The sequence below is a fragment of the Xiphias gladius genome, chromosome 20, assembly GCF_016859285.1.
Source record: "Xiphias gladius isolate SHS-SW01 ecotype Sanya breed wild chromosome 20, ASM1685928v1, whole genome shotgun sequence".
NCBI classification, from domain to species: domain Eukaryota; kingdom Metazoa; phylum Chordata; class Actinopteri; order Istiophoriformes; family Xiphiidae; genus Xiphias; species Xiphias gladius.
Genome location: NC_053419.1, coordinates 5,343,610 through 5,360,119, shown reverse-complemented (window position 1 = coordinate 5,360,119; position 16,510 = coordinate 5,343,610). Strand labels below are relative to the sequence as shown.

Here is a 16,510-nt window from a genome sequence, read left to right as displayed (position 1 = left end):
TCACATTGCCCAGTGACACTCTTGCCTTGATGCTTTTCACTCCATTAATGGCACACAAGAGGGAAATTTTCAGCTGTGTGAGTGGAAGAATACATCAGGTGCATCTTGTGTTTTGTTTTTTTTTCTTTTTTCGAGTACATATACCAGCGGATTGTAGCTCACAGTGAGTGATGAAGTGTATCTCTTCACAATGAAGCTCAGTAGTAGCCTCTGCACTACAAAATTACAAAAATCCTGTTTCCTGTGAAAGCACTCCCAGGATCCAACACTAGGAGCAGGTCAGATCAACTGGATGGTGCTTTCATGGATTCAGTTTTACTAAGTTTTCCACACAAAGGCATGCTACAGAGGCAAAGCTACAAGTCTTTTCTTTTTTCAACAACAGTCGTAAAAGCCACCCAGACAGATTAGAACAAGAAAAAACAGAGAGCTGGAGGATAAGCTTCTCTTCAAATGATTCAGCTACAAGACAAACATGACACAGTGTCATGTTAGAAAATCCAGAATAATCCAATTAAGAAGGTGGCAAAAACACACTAGAGTGCAATAATTGGCTTGCTTTCTGTATGCGCACTTGCATGTGATTGTCTATGGAGCCATCCAAAACAGTGAAATGTCCCAATTTGCAAACCAAATCAAACACAGTGTAATTAAGAATCTAAATTGCTTAAAATATGAAACAAATGTTACAGATATGCAGGAATATGACTTGCTTCTATTTATGCAGAGAGTTTGTAATACAGGCTTTCACATTAACTATGGAAAAATCATCTTTACCAGGCACTTTTCATCTTTTCTTGAGTCTTTAACTTTTATTTTCTTAAAACGGGTGAAAAAATTTGCTGTAGGAGTGAGACTACTTCACCAGCTTCCAATACAAATCCGTTTGTTTTCAAAACTTCATATATATTATAATTACTTGGTGTTAGTTCATCAATCTTTTTTTTGGTCTTGTTTAAAGATGCTCATATTCATACCAACTACCAAATTCCTGAAACAAGATGGAACTTCATTGCACGAAATCTAACACCTGCACAACGGCAAGTGCCTTTTAATAATTAATAAAGTCGCAGAGTCCCAGTCAAAAGGACATGAATATCGGCCACAGGGGCAGAACACAAGCTGGTAGGGGCTTCTCTGTCAGAAATGCAACAGAAAAAAAGTGCTGCGGGCGTATCGGTTTACAGCAGATCCAAACACACTGTGCGCTGAGAAGAATCATTGCTTCATGTTGTTTTGATAAAGAAAAGTTGATAAGATAGTTGCCAAATTTGAAAAGCCCGCATGCACCAGCTTTAGTCTAATGCATCACATCTAGTACCTGCATGTTTTGTTTCCCGTGAATCCCTTGCGTGTGGTTATGCAGTTTGAACTGTGTGCAAGAAAGGCTGACTCTGCCAGTAAACAGTGAAAACTACAGTACATTGAATGGCTACTGCTAAAAAAACTACAGTCGTAAAAAATATTAAAAACAAAGGGGTTTGATACAATGAAAATCATAAGGATTGTCACAGTAACAACTGCCAGCCAATCAGAAACAAGTATTCATTGTGCCCTTGGTAAAAGTGGTATTACACGATGGCCGGAAAGTTTCTTTTTCTTGTGAGGTGAGATGCTAAGTTTTATCACAGTTTCTTTTACAAATGTCATCATCTTGAAATGGCAGACCGCACTGTTATCAAGGAGAAAGCACCCAGAGAGCCCACACATCCGCCATCTATTGGTTTGTTATTGTATGTGCTATTTTAATAATAACAAATGTTTAGAAATTCACATCTGCAGTCGGATCTGGGTCAGCAACAGAGAAATCATGGGATGCACAGTACACCCCAGTTTTTGAAAGTGCAGTAGTTCATGAGGAAATACCAAATATGCTATCTCGCAGTGCTGAGAAATCCTGGATCTACATCAAACACGATGAACACTTCTTCTTTGGCTCAACTTTCCATCAAATCGGTCAACAAGTGTTTGAGACGTCCCGCTGACTCTCAGACTAAAGACAAACAGCACTGAAAAGCATTGCCTCCTTGGCAGAGGTAAAAATGAGACTTGATTATAGAAACATTTTTGAAACACTCTTGTCCTATGAAAATATGAATTAACGGACTTAATAACAGGCTAAATTAGAAGGAGCTTGTCTGCAGTGTAGAGAGCAGAGCAGAGCTGATTACCATCCTGGAGTCTGTGAAGTGGAACAACTTGTACCATTCAATTTAATGTGCCTTTGTGTAAAGCCTCGGCAGGTCCATGTACTGTACGACTGCCACAGCACAGGAGGACATTTTCTCCCGGCTGTGTAGCGCATTTATTTTGGTAGCGGTCCAGGAGACAGCAGGACTTCTTGGCATGGTGAACCACGCTGGAAGAGATGAGAGTTGGGGTCTAAGCAGCAGCCGACTTTGGTCTAACACATGAGGAAATGTCTGCTAACTTGGAGCGCTGCCTCGGAGCTGGCAGCCGCCACTCCGACATACGCTGCAAATGGAATAATGCTACGGTTTTTTATTCCTGACTCAACAGCAAGGGGGGTGCAAGTGGCAGGGCGAAGGTAGTGGGTAGAGATGCAGTCAGAGACTTCAACAGCGTTTTCAAGTTTGATTCCTGCAACAGGAAACAATGAAGTGTCAGAGTGTCTCTGAGCAAGATAGTGAATGTATACTACATCATTAAGTTTAAAGCTAAAATCTCAAACTTTCCATGTATGTGCAAAACCCAGTACTTTCTTGACTCAGACCGAAATGTTTCCGTAGTACTGAATATCGAAGACTGCCACATACTGGAAGTTGGCACCAAATATTTTGTAAGATCTGTAATTTTAATTAGTTTTTGATCAGATAAATCCTGATTTAAATCCAAAATTTGACAATTTTAGGTAATAATTTATTTAGGCGATGTTATCGGAGGATTGCTTGTGTTTATATTTAACATTTAAAAACTATGGCTTCTTCTGTTAAATGAAAAAAAAAGTTTTTTTAAAGTTTACATTTCTCAAAGTAAGATATTAGATATTGTAAAAAGTATAGTGTTAGTATTGTATCAGCAATATTACTGAAAGATTTTGAATAATATCCAGCCCTATTTCCAGTTTCCACTGTCAGAAGTCCTCCTCCAATATTCACCCTTATCTCTGAATGATTTCTCTCTCCATTTTGACTCCTTTGCGGCCCTTTTTTTTTTAATTTGTACATCTGCAGAGGAGTGCAGTGTGTCAAAGGCTGAAATTTATTAGAATCAGACATTGCAAAAGTGGAAATGTGCCCTACTTGTTAAAGTGTATTATCCACTGCTCACATAATGCTGCTTGTTTCAGTATGTGAAACTACGAAAAAAAAAAAGGATGGAAAATGTGTCACACAGCTCTGGTTTTAACAGACACTATGGGCAGTTCCAGCTAGAATGGCAGCGAGTTAGAGCGAACGGCAAGGAAGCACGCAGACGTTTAATGACATATAAGCTCAGCCACAGTAAACGTGCAGGTCCGACTGGCTAACAGCACTCAGCACGATGCACATGACATCATTTTCCCAAAAGTTTAGACTAAAAGGAATAACAGATTTCTGCTTTAAAAGTGACTCGGTTTATCTGCAATATCTCGCCCAGCTTTCCTCCCAGCTCACTGATGTTGTGAAACTCCACACAGGTCACAGCTGAGCTTTAAAACATCGAAACGGTGTTCGCTGAAAGGAAATTTAAGGATTGGGCAAGTTACAACAAAATCAAGGAGTGTCTCTACTAGAAAAAGGGCTCGTAAAAACCCGCCCCCTTGATATAGGCCCCTCCCATTGCTATGGTCAACCCTCCAGCCCCAGACCAGCGGGTTTCCACGCTTTTAGCCTGCCTCCTGCTCTCCAGCCTCAGTTATTATGCCTGACTTGTTTGTGCCTGTTGCAGATGGTAATCTGGCTCCGCACATGTGTGCAGCTTTACATCTGGTGTTTATTCATGAATGCGTACCTCTCGTTTTGAGTGTAAATAATCAAATGTGGCTTTCCAGGTGGCCAAAAAAAATTCACAACTGTGCCGCAGGTCCTGCAACGTGAATGTGGCCTTTGACTTTACATTGAGAGCAAGGGAAATTTCTCCACCAACTCATGGATGTTTTCTTCACTTGTTAGGATCTCCATCTTATGAAGCATTTGTTGTGTATAATTGTGCCCTAAAAGTCTCGTAGTCTCCAGTCAGTGTTGTGTGATTATTTCAGGCTGCCTCCCAATACTAACGAACTTGTTTAAACGATCTGTTTGCACTTTTATGAAACTCAGTATTTTGGAGGATGACAAAATAAGCAGATCGATGCACTAGAAGGGCATAAAAAGAACACTCACACTTAGATCTGGAAAATTCTTGACAGTTGACCCATGTTGGTTTGTCCTGGAAACAATTTGAAATTTCACTACAATGGCCAATTTATTCACTTGTTTAATGAAAATATGATTTTTGGACTCAGTATAAGACTTGATAAGATAGAAATTTTTCAGTGTTTGCAGAGCATTACTATTTGTGATTTTAAGATAAACATCTTATTTGTTGTTGTTATTCTGTCTGCAGTCGTGTACATCTGTGGCCCTCTGGAGACTTTCCTCAACATCATGAAACTGTTTCAGAGCGAGATCCAGGACCCAGAAAACTATGCTATCTTCTATCTGGATGTGTTCGCCGACAGCTTGACGGATCGCAAACCGTGGCAGAGCCCTGACTCTGACTGGGCCGATCCCATCAAGGTCTTTAAGGTACAGTGAGCGCAGGACACATATACACGTGCGTGCACGTACCTGCTTACATATTCTGTGTGGATGAAGAGAGCTGTAAAGGCTGCTATAAAAGAGCCATGGATCCGTTTGGATCTTTACTCTTGATAAGTTATGATTGTGTTCAGATTCCTTGCAGATTTACTGAATGTGGCCTTGCACTGTTTCACACGCTCTGTATATTTGGAGGCAGCAAATAATACAAGACCAAAACCACCATCTGGCATGTGAAATGGATGTCTTTGAGAATGGATATTTAATCTGCTGTTTCTGTTCGTTTTCTCTCTAAATCCCATCGTCTTTGTCAGGCTCTACTTACTGAGCTACACAGAACCAAGCACTTAAATCCTGAGGAAAACCAACAGTGGACTCAAATACACTACTTGTCATTGGTTTTTAATGAAGTATCACTTGTTCCAAGAAGTTTCTGAAATAACTTGGTTCCAACAGAAATCATCTTCTTCAAGAATATGCTGGAAAGGAGGGTCTATATCTTGAGGCAACAAAGAATAAGCTAGCACGACAATCAAGAAAAATGAAACAAGATTTTATATATGAAAAAAAAAAACTTTGAACAGCTGGTTGTGTGTTTATTCAGCCTCTTGGTTCTAAACTATCCAAACCAGGCTTCATCCAACCAACTGACATTACCCTAACTAGTAACCGTGTTTCAGCTGAGTTGAGTGACAACAGGGGAAGTTTTTTGGGTAATGACAATTATGTCCATTAAAAGCGTGCATGCTGATGACCTTAGGAAGCTGCATCATTTTTTTTCCCCAATGGGTTGGCAAACTGAGTCTCCCAGAGGACGTACCCCCCCCCAACCCCTTCAGCTACTTTAAGGAGTGAAATTCTTGCATGACATTAATGAATTAGGGGGATATGTTTTCACAGGAAGCCATGTAGCCCGACAAATTAGTGCACTGAGTCATAACAGAGTGGGCACAGATGTGCTGCTCATCTAATTTATCTCCCTAAATGTCACATTGGCTTCTCTTAATTGAGTGTACACAAAGTTTTGAAGGAGAGCGGCTCTCGGAATATAAATACAGAATATATTGAATTGATTATGGCAGTTTCTGTCAGAATGTACTTCACATTTGTTAGCTTAGAGTTTTTAAAATTCATTCGAAACATTAACTTGAGCTAGTGGGGAAATTAAATAAATAAATGTAATAATAATGAGGTAACTGAATTTGTTCTGTCAAAGCAGAGAAAACAGTTTTTGAGGATAGACACTTTACTCCAACTTGTTACCGCAACTCAAATGTTGTTTTCATATTAATTGAAAAATTCTTCAAACATCTACTTTAATTAGCCCACACCCATTCAGCATATTGTAGTCTGTGTCATGATACCCGTGCCTGTTAACAAGGGTTGGATTTATTTCAAGAGGAAAGCAAGTTTAAGACTGGAGACAAGATTCAATTACTAATTCAAGTCATTTTTTGCAGTGTTGAAACCATGAATTGCTACTAAACAGCTTTTGCATCATCTCAATATCTGTTTATCGGAATCTGAACTGCACCTAACCTCGGCTGGAGAACAAAATCTTGGCTCCGATTTTGCTGATCTTGCAAAGTGTTAATTTGCCTGAATTACGATAGCAGGGCTCATTATGGCAACATGCTTCCTTCAGAGCGATAATTGCTTGTGGAAGTTTGTGGTGGGGTTCTGATAACTGTTGTGACATGAAAAACAATCCGGAGCTTTTCCAGTTAAGAGCAAAGCTAAAAGATTTCACAGAAGTGTCTAAAAACCTGTTTCTGTGACAGCAGCAAGTTTCTTGACAGAGTCATCTGTCATTTGAGGCACATATTTGGACTGAGGTGTCTGGCTGATTATTTTATTTCTCTATCCAGACACTTGATCAAACACTTTGTCAATACTCATGTGGTGTTACAGCAATGTGTAACCAACATTTCCTGTATGAAAAATCATGAAAGAACTCATTGTTGCCACTCATGCTTTCAGCCTGCCATTTTAGGACCAGCGTTTTCTTTTCTCATTATTTCATAAGACAATTCAGTCAAACAGAGGCATGTGCTTGATTTGAGGTTCAGAGGTCATTAAAGTATAATGAATTACAGTGCTTATGTTTTCCAGTTTGCTCAGAATCAAGCACATTACATGCAGTATAAAGAAATGTTTCTCTTCTTTTACATTCAAAATGTGGGGGCCTGAAATGGCTCTGTTTTCAGCTTGTTCATCATGGATTTTGTTGGGGCTTTATCCATTGAAATTTGGAAAAGGTTTCTTCCTCCTCTTCAGACTAATGCGGTAGTATCCTGACAAAAGGATCTTTATCATAATAAGTTATCTTGAGGAATACTGGATGTGAACATCATAGATCTAATCTTAAATAGGTTGATAAGTAGTTTTCCAGTGGAATTAATACAAATCAACTTAGTATAAAAAATCTTTAAACATAAATGGATTTTTTCTTGATAGATTAATTTATTAGATTGTCTTAAGATAGCAACACTCAAACACTTTGAGAACAGAAACTGCCGGAATAGATGATGATTGGGGGGGTGGGTTCACAATGGCTGACTTGATCGTCATCTGCCATGATCGTATCGAGCAGTCAGTTCTCACTGACGTCCAGTAATCTGTCCCCTCTGGTTTCAAATGACTGCACAAATACAGAATACAAAGTGATTTTACTTCTGGGGTCACAAAACTGCCCGAGGAATATCTGTCACAGCCGGGTGACACAGGCATGCTAACACCCGGGTGGTTGCACTGATTAGCACCGACCGTCCACCAGAAACAATGAAACAGAATCATACCAGTAACACCGGTATAATTTGTGCTTTGCATTACTGAAATACAGCCTAATGTTGTCTTGTTGTGATACTCAATTTATATGTATTTATTATAGACATACAGTATATCATGTTATATAATTTACTTTTCATTTTATAATGACACTCGCTTTTGCAGTCACAGCTTGGGAAGCTGTACTGTAAACAGACGTTCGGGTGATTTCCCAATGGCTAGTCTGACTCACTGGATGTAGGCTGCGGGTATAAGACGAAAAAGGGACACAATTTTTAAAACATTTCGGATGAAAATGAGACTAAACAACATGTTAGACAGCAATTTAACATTATAGTCAGAACATGAAACTCAGGAAATGTGTTTTCACAAGTTTCATGGCTCAGTCCTCAGGTCAGATTTCTCAAGCTCTATGTCTCTGTGTCTCCTCCAGTCTGTTTTCGTCATAACGTACCGGCCTCCTGATAATCCAGAGTACAAAGACTTCCAGAAGAAACTCCATGCCAGAGCTCAGAGGGATTTTGGTGTGCATTTGGAACCATCACTGGTGAGTTATAGCCTATGAAAACCATGTGTGTTCTGCATAGCATCATAACCTCCTGATTCTTGTGCAGAAAAATCCCCACTGTGCTGCGTAATTGTCAGTAGTTAATGAGGAATGATGTTTACCACAATGTAAGCAATTAATACTTTTATGGCTGCTTTCATCTCAGGCATTAAATATGTGAGTCTCACAAAAGTAAAATAGACTGTACTTTTTGAAGAAGTTATAATCTATTATTTTTGTTGGTAGTTGGCCCTTTCATCGGCCAAAATCGTATCATTTCATAGACGCTGGCTGAAGAACAGGTATCCCTTCCCTTAAAATGCTGAGTAACTTTTTATTTCGTCACTAAGCTCCTTAGTGAAAAGCCTGTGTACTTCCTAAATTTCTGTTGCCGCAGGCTGTTCAATATTTCGTCTCTCCTCTTGCAGATGGACTACATTGCTGGCAGCTTTTATGATGGTTTCGTGCTCTACGCTAAGGCCTTGGACGAGACGCTGGCGGAGGGTGGAGCCCAGTACGACGGCATTAACATCACGATGAGGATGCAGAACCGCCGATTCTGGGGTGAGCAAACGTCGGTGACGTGTCTCAACCAGTCAGAACCTTTCAGAAGTTTCAGAAAAATTCATGTTTGACTGTGGCAATCTGTTATGTTTTTGCTGTTTTACGTATACTCACTGATTACAAACTTGCAGCCGCACATGGATATGCATGTATGTGACTTTATGCAATATGTGAAATTGAATAAATGTGAATAAATGTGTAAATGCAGGAGGCTCCACCTGCACTGAAAATTAGCATAAACTACTGCAGGGAACAGTGCTCTCCAGTAAACATGCGGTGAGGCCAAGTGACCGGCCCAGCTGCACAATGCTGGAAAACACCGCTGAACCCAAAGTGCGATTAAAATATGCCCTTTCAACACAATAATTACAGTGTTATTGAACAGTTATCACACAACACTCCAGTTAACAATCCATTTGATGCTTGATGTGGGTGCTCCTACACTTCCTTGTTTATATAGCTGCCTGCCAGATCTGCATTCACATGATACTGGAAGAGACAGAACAATGGGATTTTTTTTTTGCCTCAGCTCAAAAGGGTTGATGAGGGTTGTTTTGCTCTGCATGATGAGGAAAAAACTAGGAAAACGGAGCCCCTGTTGAAAATAATAATGGAAACTTTCAATTCATTATTGTAGATGTTTTGATAATGTTTAATGCTACTTGTTTTTATCAAAGTGAAAGCATTTCAAATATCCAACACTGGCTCAGCAAATGTAATTTTTTTTGGTTTGTTTTAATTTGAACCTTTACAGTAGTCAGTTGTTCTAGACAGAATAATGCTCAGTGTACTGTCTGCTTAGGGAACTCTTTTCAAGATAGAAATTAAGCTGAAAATCGTGACATGTAAATCGTAAGAATCCTGAAAGGGTCTGTGGTACTATGATGATTTTCATCATGATCTGTTTTGATTGAACTATTAGAAACTTGCAGCACATGGGTGTGCAACGAAATTAATGTCGTGAGCCTAACTGACACCCTGAGCGTCTCTTGTTTGTGAATATCGTGAACCTGCTTGGAACAACGTCAAACACTGTCTCTTGAAGGATGACTTGCAAAACTCATTTCCTGCTGTGACTTTTCAGGTGTGTAGATGTTGTATGATGTAGAAGTTTGTTTGTATTTTATTATTAATACACACATCAGAGTCAGTATGGCAAAAATATTGTAGTGATAGGAGGGGACAAAGAATCCACGTTTATGATTCAAACATTTATGATACAGAAAAACTCCAGTGTGTGCACCCTGAATTATCTAAATTTGAATGGCAGCAGATGAAATGCAGATGAAAAGAGCACACCTCAGGGACCGTATGTGACGGTGTACACTGACTCACACCTTTGACGTGGATATTGTCTGTGCCTTTAGGAGTTACGGGGCTTGTTAACACAGACCACAAAAATGCCAGGGATATAGATGTCAACCTGTGGGCGATGACCGACCAGGAGACCGGCGAGTACGGGGTAAGTGATGCATTTACTGTTACTGTCGGAAGTGGGGAGAAGCAGAGGAATGAACCAACATTTTGCCGTGCTTTTTCTTTAGCTGTTGGTAGTAACCACACACCTCCTCCATCTGTCGTAGTCTCACCCGTGAGAAGAGGGGATGTTGCTTAGAGAGCAGAGAGGTTGGCTGAATGCAGGAAAAATCTACGAGAGGATTGAATTTTCATAGATGCCCCAGAATGCAAGAATAGTCATTTAGAAAATTTAGATAGACTCCGTGCACCTAGGGGCAGACAGATTGTCCCGGATAGCTGGGGCAGTTTATGAGCAGATTTGGCGCAGAGACATTTTTGCTGGGCATGGACTAGGCTGATAAGCAAACGAGGGAGGGAGGGACTCAGTAGACCTTTTCCTACATACCATGTTATTCTTACAGAGTTATTACCATGTAATCCCTGTTGTTTACATTTTTCAATACTAGTGCTGATACTGCACTCATCTCAGTTTCACTACCAACAACCACGAATTTTTCTGCAAAACCCTTCATTGGGACCGCTTAGCGGCCAAGGGGTTAAGGTGCCAAACATGAACCACAACATCCCTGGTTCGCATCTGGGGACAATTGTTGCAAATCATTCTTCATTTATCTCTACCCTCATTCTGTGTTATCTCTCATTGTTATTTATCTAATGAAGGCATAAAACATTCCTAAAAACAGTCAACAAAAGACGTCTGGGTTCTCCAATGTCAGAGTTTGCTGTGTAAACATAAGCCATGCAAGAACCTTTTCTTGCTATCCTTAGGGGTTGGGAAACAAAATTTTATACATGTATTTATACAGTAGATGAAGAAAATCACCTGCTGGCTAACTTTGTCTAAATCTGGATTAAATCAGCAACTCCCTACTCAGATAATAAGTAAACAAGACTACAAATCTGACCAGACATGAGTAGCCAGCTTGTGATACTCAGTGCTATAGACACGATTTGGTTGGTACCCCAAAAGTAAGGTCTGATACAAAACCTTTATAGATAGCAGAAAAATACATCCGGGACACACAAATACCCTTTTTTTTAAATTTGTTTCTTTTTAAAACTTCATTGTGATTTATAAAACACTTTTCTTTGGTGGTGGACTCACCTATGATGGCTTATGCTCTTCTTTCTATATGCACTACAGTGTTTTCATGCAATGTAAAACATAATTTCACATAATGTAGACGGCTACTGATAGAAAGTTAATGAGTGTGTCTTTTACGAATGTTTCATCCCATCTTTATTTGTATAGAAAGATACAAGAAATATTTACAAGCATGTTAGTGCCATTATTGCTGTAATGATTACCAAAGAGCTAATAATATGTAACATTATTGTGTAAAACATGTCTCCTACAAAACGGTCTTTGCTGTCAACTATCCCACTAGGGACCTTTTTGATATACACTTGGAGCTTTTTAATGAATCATTTTTAGTCTCAGTATACAAGGTTGTTGACAAAAAATAATGATACTGATTGTAGACAACACATATTTACTTCATGTGTCTCTAATTGTTGTAACGAGAACTTTATCAAAGTTGATTTTAATATAATTAGTTATGTGCAGTTTAAAAACTCAGCCTTTGCTTCTGTTTGGCTGTTGGTGCAATGAAGGCAAATGGATTTTGCTATTTGGAAGATATTCTGCAGTCCTGATTTCTCTAATTACAAGATGCATAAAACCTCAAACACCATGGAAAAATATTTGTCCTTGTTGTGCTCTGAAAACACTTCTGCGGACCGCTCCAGTGTTATTCTTTTTTTTTTCTTTTTTCTGTGAGGGTAGAAGAAGTGGGTGAGCAACATTTGACTTCAATTAGAGTTTCATAGCGGTCTTCAGAGGCTGTCAGTGTGACTTCCTGGTCTCATTTGTCCTTGGCTTTTAATTGGTTGATCTATATGGCTGTTTGACCTGAGTAGCTTTGAGCTTTCAGGACCTCAGGGTTCTGAATATGTTGTGTAGTTGATGATATAAGTACTTAAATTTCAGAGAATATCAATCCATCAAAAAATGACTCAGGCTAATTCATTCTGACAGATGGCTGATCATATATATATTTTATATATGGTTAATCGTCATGTTTTTTGCAATGTAAACTCTTATAAAACTTTTTTTCTTTTTCCTCTTTCTTTTTTATTTTCCTGTTAAATTCATGACAACACTGCTTGTATATGTTAACAGTTACAGAAAAAAAAAAAGATTCCATCATGATCACGTTCAAGATGTTTACAGTATCTTACATCGCTGGAAGCACTTCTTCTCTAGAGGACTGTAATATTTATTTAAGTTCAGGTGTTTTTATATGTCTTTACAATTAATTATGTGATCTTAAACTCAGTTTAGAAATATTTTTTGAGGACAAGTGTTAACCTGCAACAATAGGGAGATACACTATACACTTTTGGTGTGGCTTTGTTTTTCATGGTTTGGACTTGTGAAGAGAAATCTTAAAAGACTAATCTGCTGATTTAGCATCTCACTCCTATAACATTATGGGACTCAAGATGGACAGTTAAAAAAAGCATCAAAACTGATGCAACAGAACCAGATATATTGTCCTTTTTTTCCCTACACATTCATGCTGTATTACTCCCAAATACCTGTAAATGGACTTTGATGTGTAAAATTGTTCCCCTTTAATACAAAAGCAGACAGTGATATTTTAGACAACCATGTGCTTCCAACTTCTGTTTCAACATGACAATGTCTGCTTGCTCAAATCCAGGTACATAACGAAATAATCACCATATATGGGGGTAGTGTGTAGCTACAAACTTTTGTCCACATAGTGTAAATTACATGTTAGCGACATATATTTACTCTTACATTTTTGTGTTCTCAATGCATTTACTTAGCTGCACTGGAAATTGTCCTGCTTGCAGCCTAAAAGGCATTCAAGGTTTTAAGGGTGAACAAAAGATTAAGTGAATATTTGGGTCTTTTTGGCAGCGGAGTGCAGTAAACTCAGCCCCTCAACTGAAATACTGGAGCTATTTCAGAGTGGGCAGCCTCTGTGCCCTCACCTGTCACATTCAGCATTATTTTGACGACTCTCTGTAGGGGTGACGGCCTTCAAGGTTTTAGCAGAGAGGACACAACATGCTGGGATCAGGGGTGGAAAACATAAAAAACTCCTCCAACTAGTCAGAAATACAAGAATCAGGTTTCACAGCGGGATGACAGATGCTGCTCGTGAAGTTGTACCGTCAAAATAAAGCTCACACACACAAGCTATGCAGGCTGTTGCTCAAACTGTGCTCCTGTAGATGTACTTCCTGATTAGTTTATATGTTTTAATCAGAGAAACAGCAAGATGTTTTTCTGTGAAACACCAGAATGCAACTTTTAAATAAACATTAATGCCAATAGCATAGCACAATATACCATTCTCTGGTCTACCTAACTACTGAAGCCTAGACCTGAAGTGATTATTCTAGTCCTGTTATTGTGAGATCACAACTTTATCATCTCACTATATTAAGATATCAAACTATTGTCTCATGACTGTGAGTTAATTTCCTGTTTATACTGACATTAGCACATACTTAATTTTTTAAGCTTGTTATCAAAAGGTCATAATTTGAATTTTGAATTTGAATTTTATCTTGAGATAAGTTAAATGTCTCATTAGGGAGCTTCACATAACAGACCTTCACATAATCTTGAGTCCATTAAATAATTAAGCCTAACAACTATGATTTCTAGAACATATTTTAATTCAAGGGTCATTTTGAAGACGATTGTTTGTCAGATTAATGCTGTATCTTACACACTTGAAGGAATAGTGTGACGTTCTGGGAAGTACATCGTCTTTTTGTCACTGACAGCCAGTGGTGCCTGGCCAAGGAATAGTTTCAGCATACCCGTAACACCACAATTTGTCATTTTTCAGTTTATGAGGGGATGAAACAAACAAGATACTACATCTTAATTGTTCAAATTTACACTTTCTGGCAGGTGGATGTTTTTTAACTTTGGACAGAGCTAGGCTAGCTGCTATGCTAGGCTAATCGCTTGCTGCCCAATGCCTACATATTTAGTGTAAAGACACGAGAGTGGTATTGAGCTTCTCATCTATGTAGCAAGAAAGGTAATCAGCATATTTGCCAAAATGTTATACTTTTGCTTTAAGATTCTTGAGAGCCGAGGTAAAAAACCAAAACTTCTATTCTAGAAGACAACCTCAGTAAAAATCACATAGACATTTGTAATAAAGCAAATTAACTAAAAATCAAGTCTTAGAATATAATCTCACGCAACTGTATGTCTTGTGATTCACTTAATTTGTCTAGTTAAGAATGACAAATAAAAAAACAGTCTGATATACAGTATATGATTTTTACCTTTTCTGATGTAGCGCTTTGCAGGATAAACTCTACCAGCTCAACAGAAAGAAGCCAGTCGAGTTCGCTAGTTCAGACCTGGTTGTAACAACAGAAGGACCCGAAGGGCAAAATGGCGTAGATGATTTTAGACAGTAGAGATTACAGCCAAAGAATCAGAAAGAAGACTAAGAGTCCACAGCCATGCTAGCTACCCATTGAGACTCTACTTACACACAGCAGTGCTTTGAGCTAAATGCTAATGTCAGCTTGCTAACATGCGTCCAGTGACCACACTTACATGCTGATGTTTAGCAGGTAATGTTTACCATGTTCACAATCTTAGTGGAGCCTGTTAGCATGCTAACATTTACGAATTAGCTTTTAACACAGAATACAGCTGAGGCTGATGGAAATGTCCTTAGTTTTGCAGCTATTTATTCACAAACCAAAGTGATAGACATATTACATTTTGACCTGATGATGGTGCTGACCTACCAACCATCTGTAGAGCCACACCGCTAGCATGGCTAAAATTAAAAAAAAGAGAGAAACCAACAGATACAATGTCATGTTTGTTGTTGTTAATTTTTGTTCTCCAACAAAATTATTGGTTTAACTTTGTTGAAGTCACAGAGGGAGACTGATGAAACAAACCTGTAATGAGGGATTGCATTGACTTAGACAAAGAAATTACAAATTTCTGCAGTATCTTCCATTTTAATCAGCGTATTCCTCTGTGTTTGCAGCTTGTTGCGTACTACAATGGAACCACCAAAGAGATCATTTGGTCCCAGACAGAGAAGATCCACTGGCCCAGCGGGGGGCCACCGCTGGATAACCCCCCCTGTGTGTTTCCAACAGACGACCCCTCCTGCAATGATGGTATGACAACTCTGTCTCATCCATCATAACAGGACACATAATCCTCTATTCAGACTTAAATATGCCTGCAGATGATTATAGGTGTATCTGAAGTGAGACATTTTCTAGAGAAAATCAAGATAAGGTTGACAAACTTGACTAACTGACTGAAGGTTAATGGATTTCTGGAAATTGCATTAAAAGAACTGTGACAAGGACGTTCATGCACAGCACTGACATCAAGTGAAATGATCCCACACCTAATGGTATATTTTTTCTCTTGACTTAGAGTAAGATTGAATCATTCTACATATTATCACTGCAATCTCTACAGGGCCTGTGATATTTTCATGTTGAAGCTGCAATGCTAAATGTGTTATTTTTCTCCAGTTTCTTCCCAACTGTTTTCTTCGATGAGTTGAAAGAGCAAATCTAGAAGTGTAATATTTGCTCGAATAATAAGCAGCGTGAACGATAAATGGTCTCCGGTGTATGAACAGAGTGACAGGTTCAGAGGGAAATATCACAGATGATAAACTGTTGAGGACAACCACTGCAATTATAGATGTATTTTGGCATTAAGGAGGGATAATAAGTGGAGGAGCAATAAATCTGACTGTACCAAAATCTGAAGCCTTCTGCAAATAATTTCCAGAGTTGAGAGCCTGTATGTTGCCTTCTACAGTGTTGCTTTCAGCACCAAGGACAATGAATGCTCTGGAATTTGCAGAAACATGGTTACGACTAAAAGTTACGCACCATGTACGGACACAGAAAGCGCAATGAGAACAGTATCTAATCTACAGAGTTAAAAAAAAAAAAAAACACAGAGAGGGCCAGCATGGGAAAACTGCAAGTATTATCAAACTGTGCAATCCCAATAACGATGAAGCCAATACAGAGTAGCTTGAGAGTAAATTACTGTTCAAAAATAAGCAAGTAAAACATAAAGTGCTATATTATGACTTTTTTTTTACTAATATGACACAAACAAAGAAACAAAAAAAGCAGATCATGCTAACTGCACGCATGGTTTTCTTCTAGAGTTAAGCTGCTGCCTCGATGTTTATGCTTGCGGGTTGAGTTTTAATTCTGCAAAACTGTTGGAACACTTGAGATAATACTTATGAACAATTAGACTGATGAAGTTTACAAACTTCATAACACGTTCAACAATGAAAAAACAAAGTTTCAAATTGTATTT

At 38.7% G+C, this 16,510-nt stretch overlaps 1 protein-coding gene across 1 annotated transcript in view; it reads left to right on the top strand.

Annotated features, from left to right (window-relative positions):
* Window positions 1-16,510, top strand: part of LOC120806656 (atrial natriuretic peptide receptor 2) — a 63,600-nt gene that overhangs the window by 7,035 nt on the left and 40,055 nt on the right. The window contains exons 2-6 of the mRNA XM_040158018.1: window positions 4,549-4,730; window positions 7,963-8,076; window positions 8,505-8,640; window positions 10,008-10,102; window positions 15,192-15,327. Of these exons, the coding sequence (XP_040013952.1) occupies window positions 4,549-4,730; window positions 7,963-8,076; window positions 8,505-8,640; window positions 10,008-10,102; window positions 15,192-15,327 (663 nt within the window). The remainder of the gene's footprint in view (window positions 1-4,548; window positions 4,731-7,962; window positions 8,077-8,504; window positions 8,641-10,007; window positions 10,103-15,191; window positions 15,328-16,510) is intronic.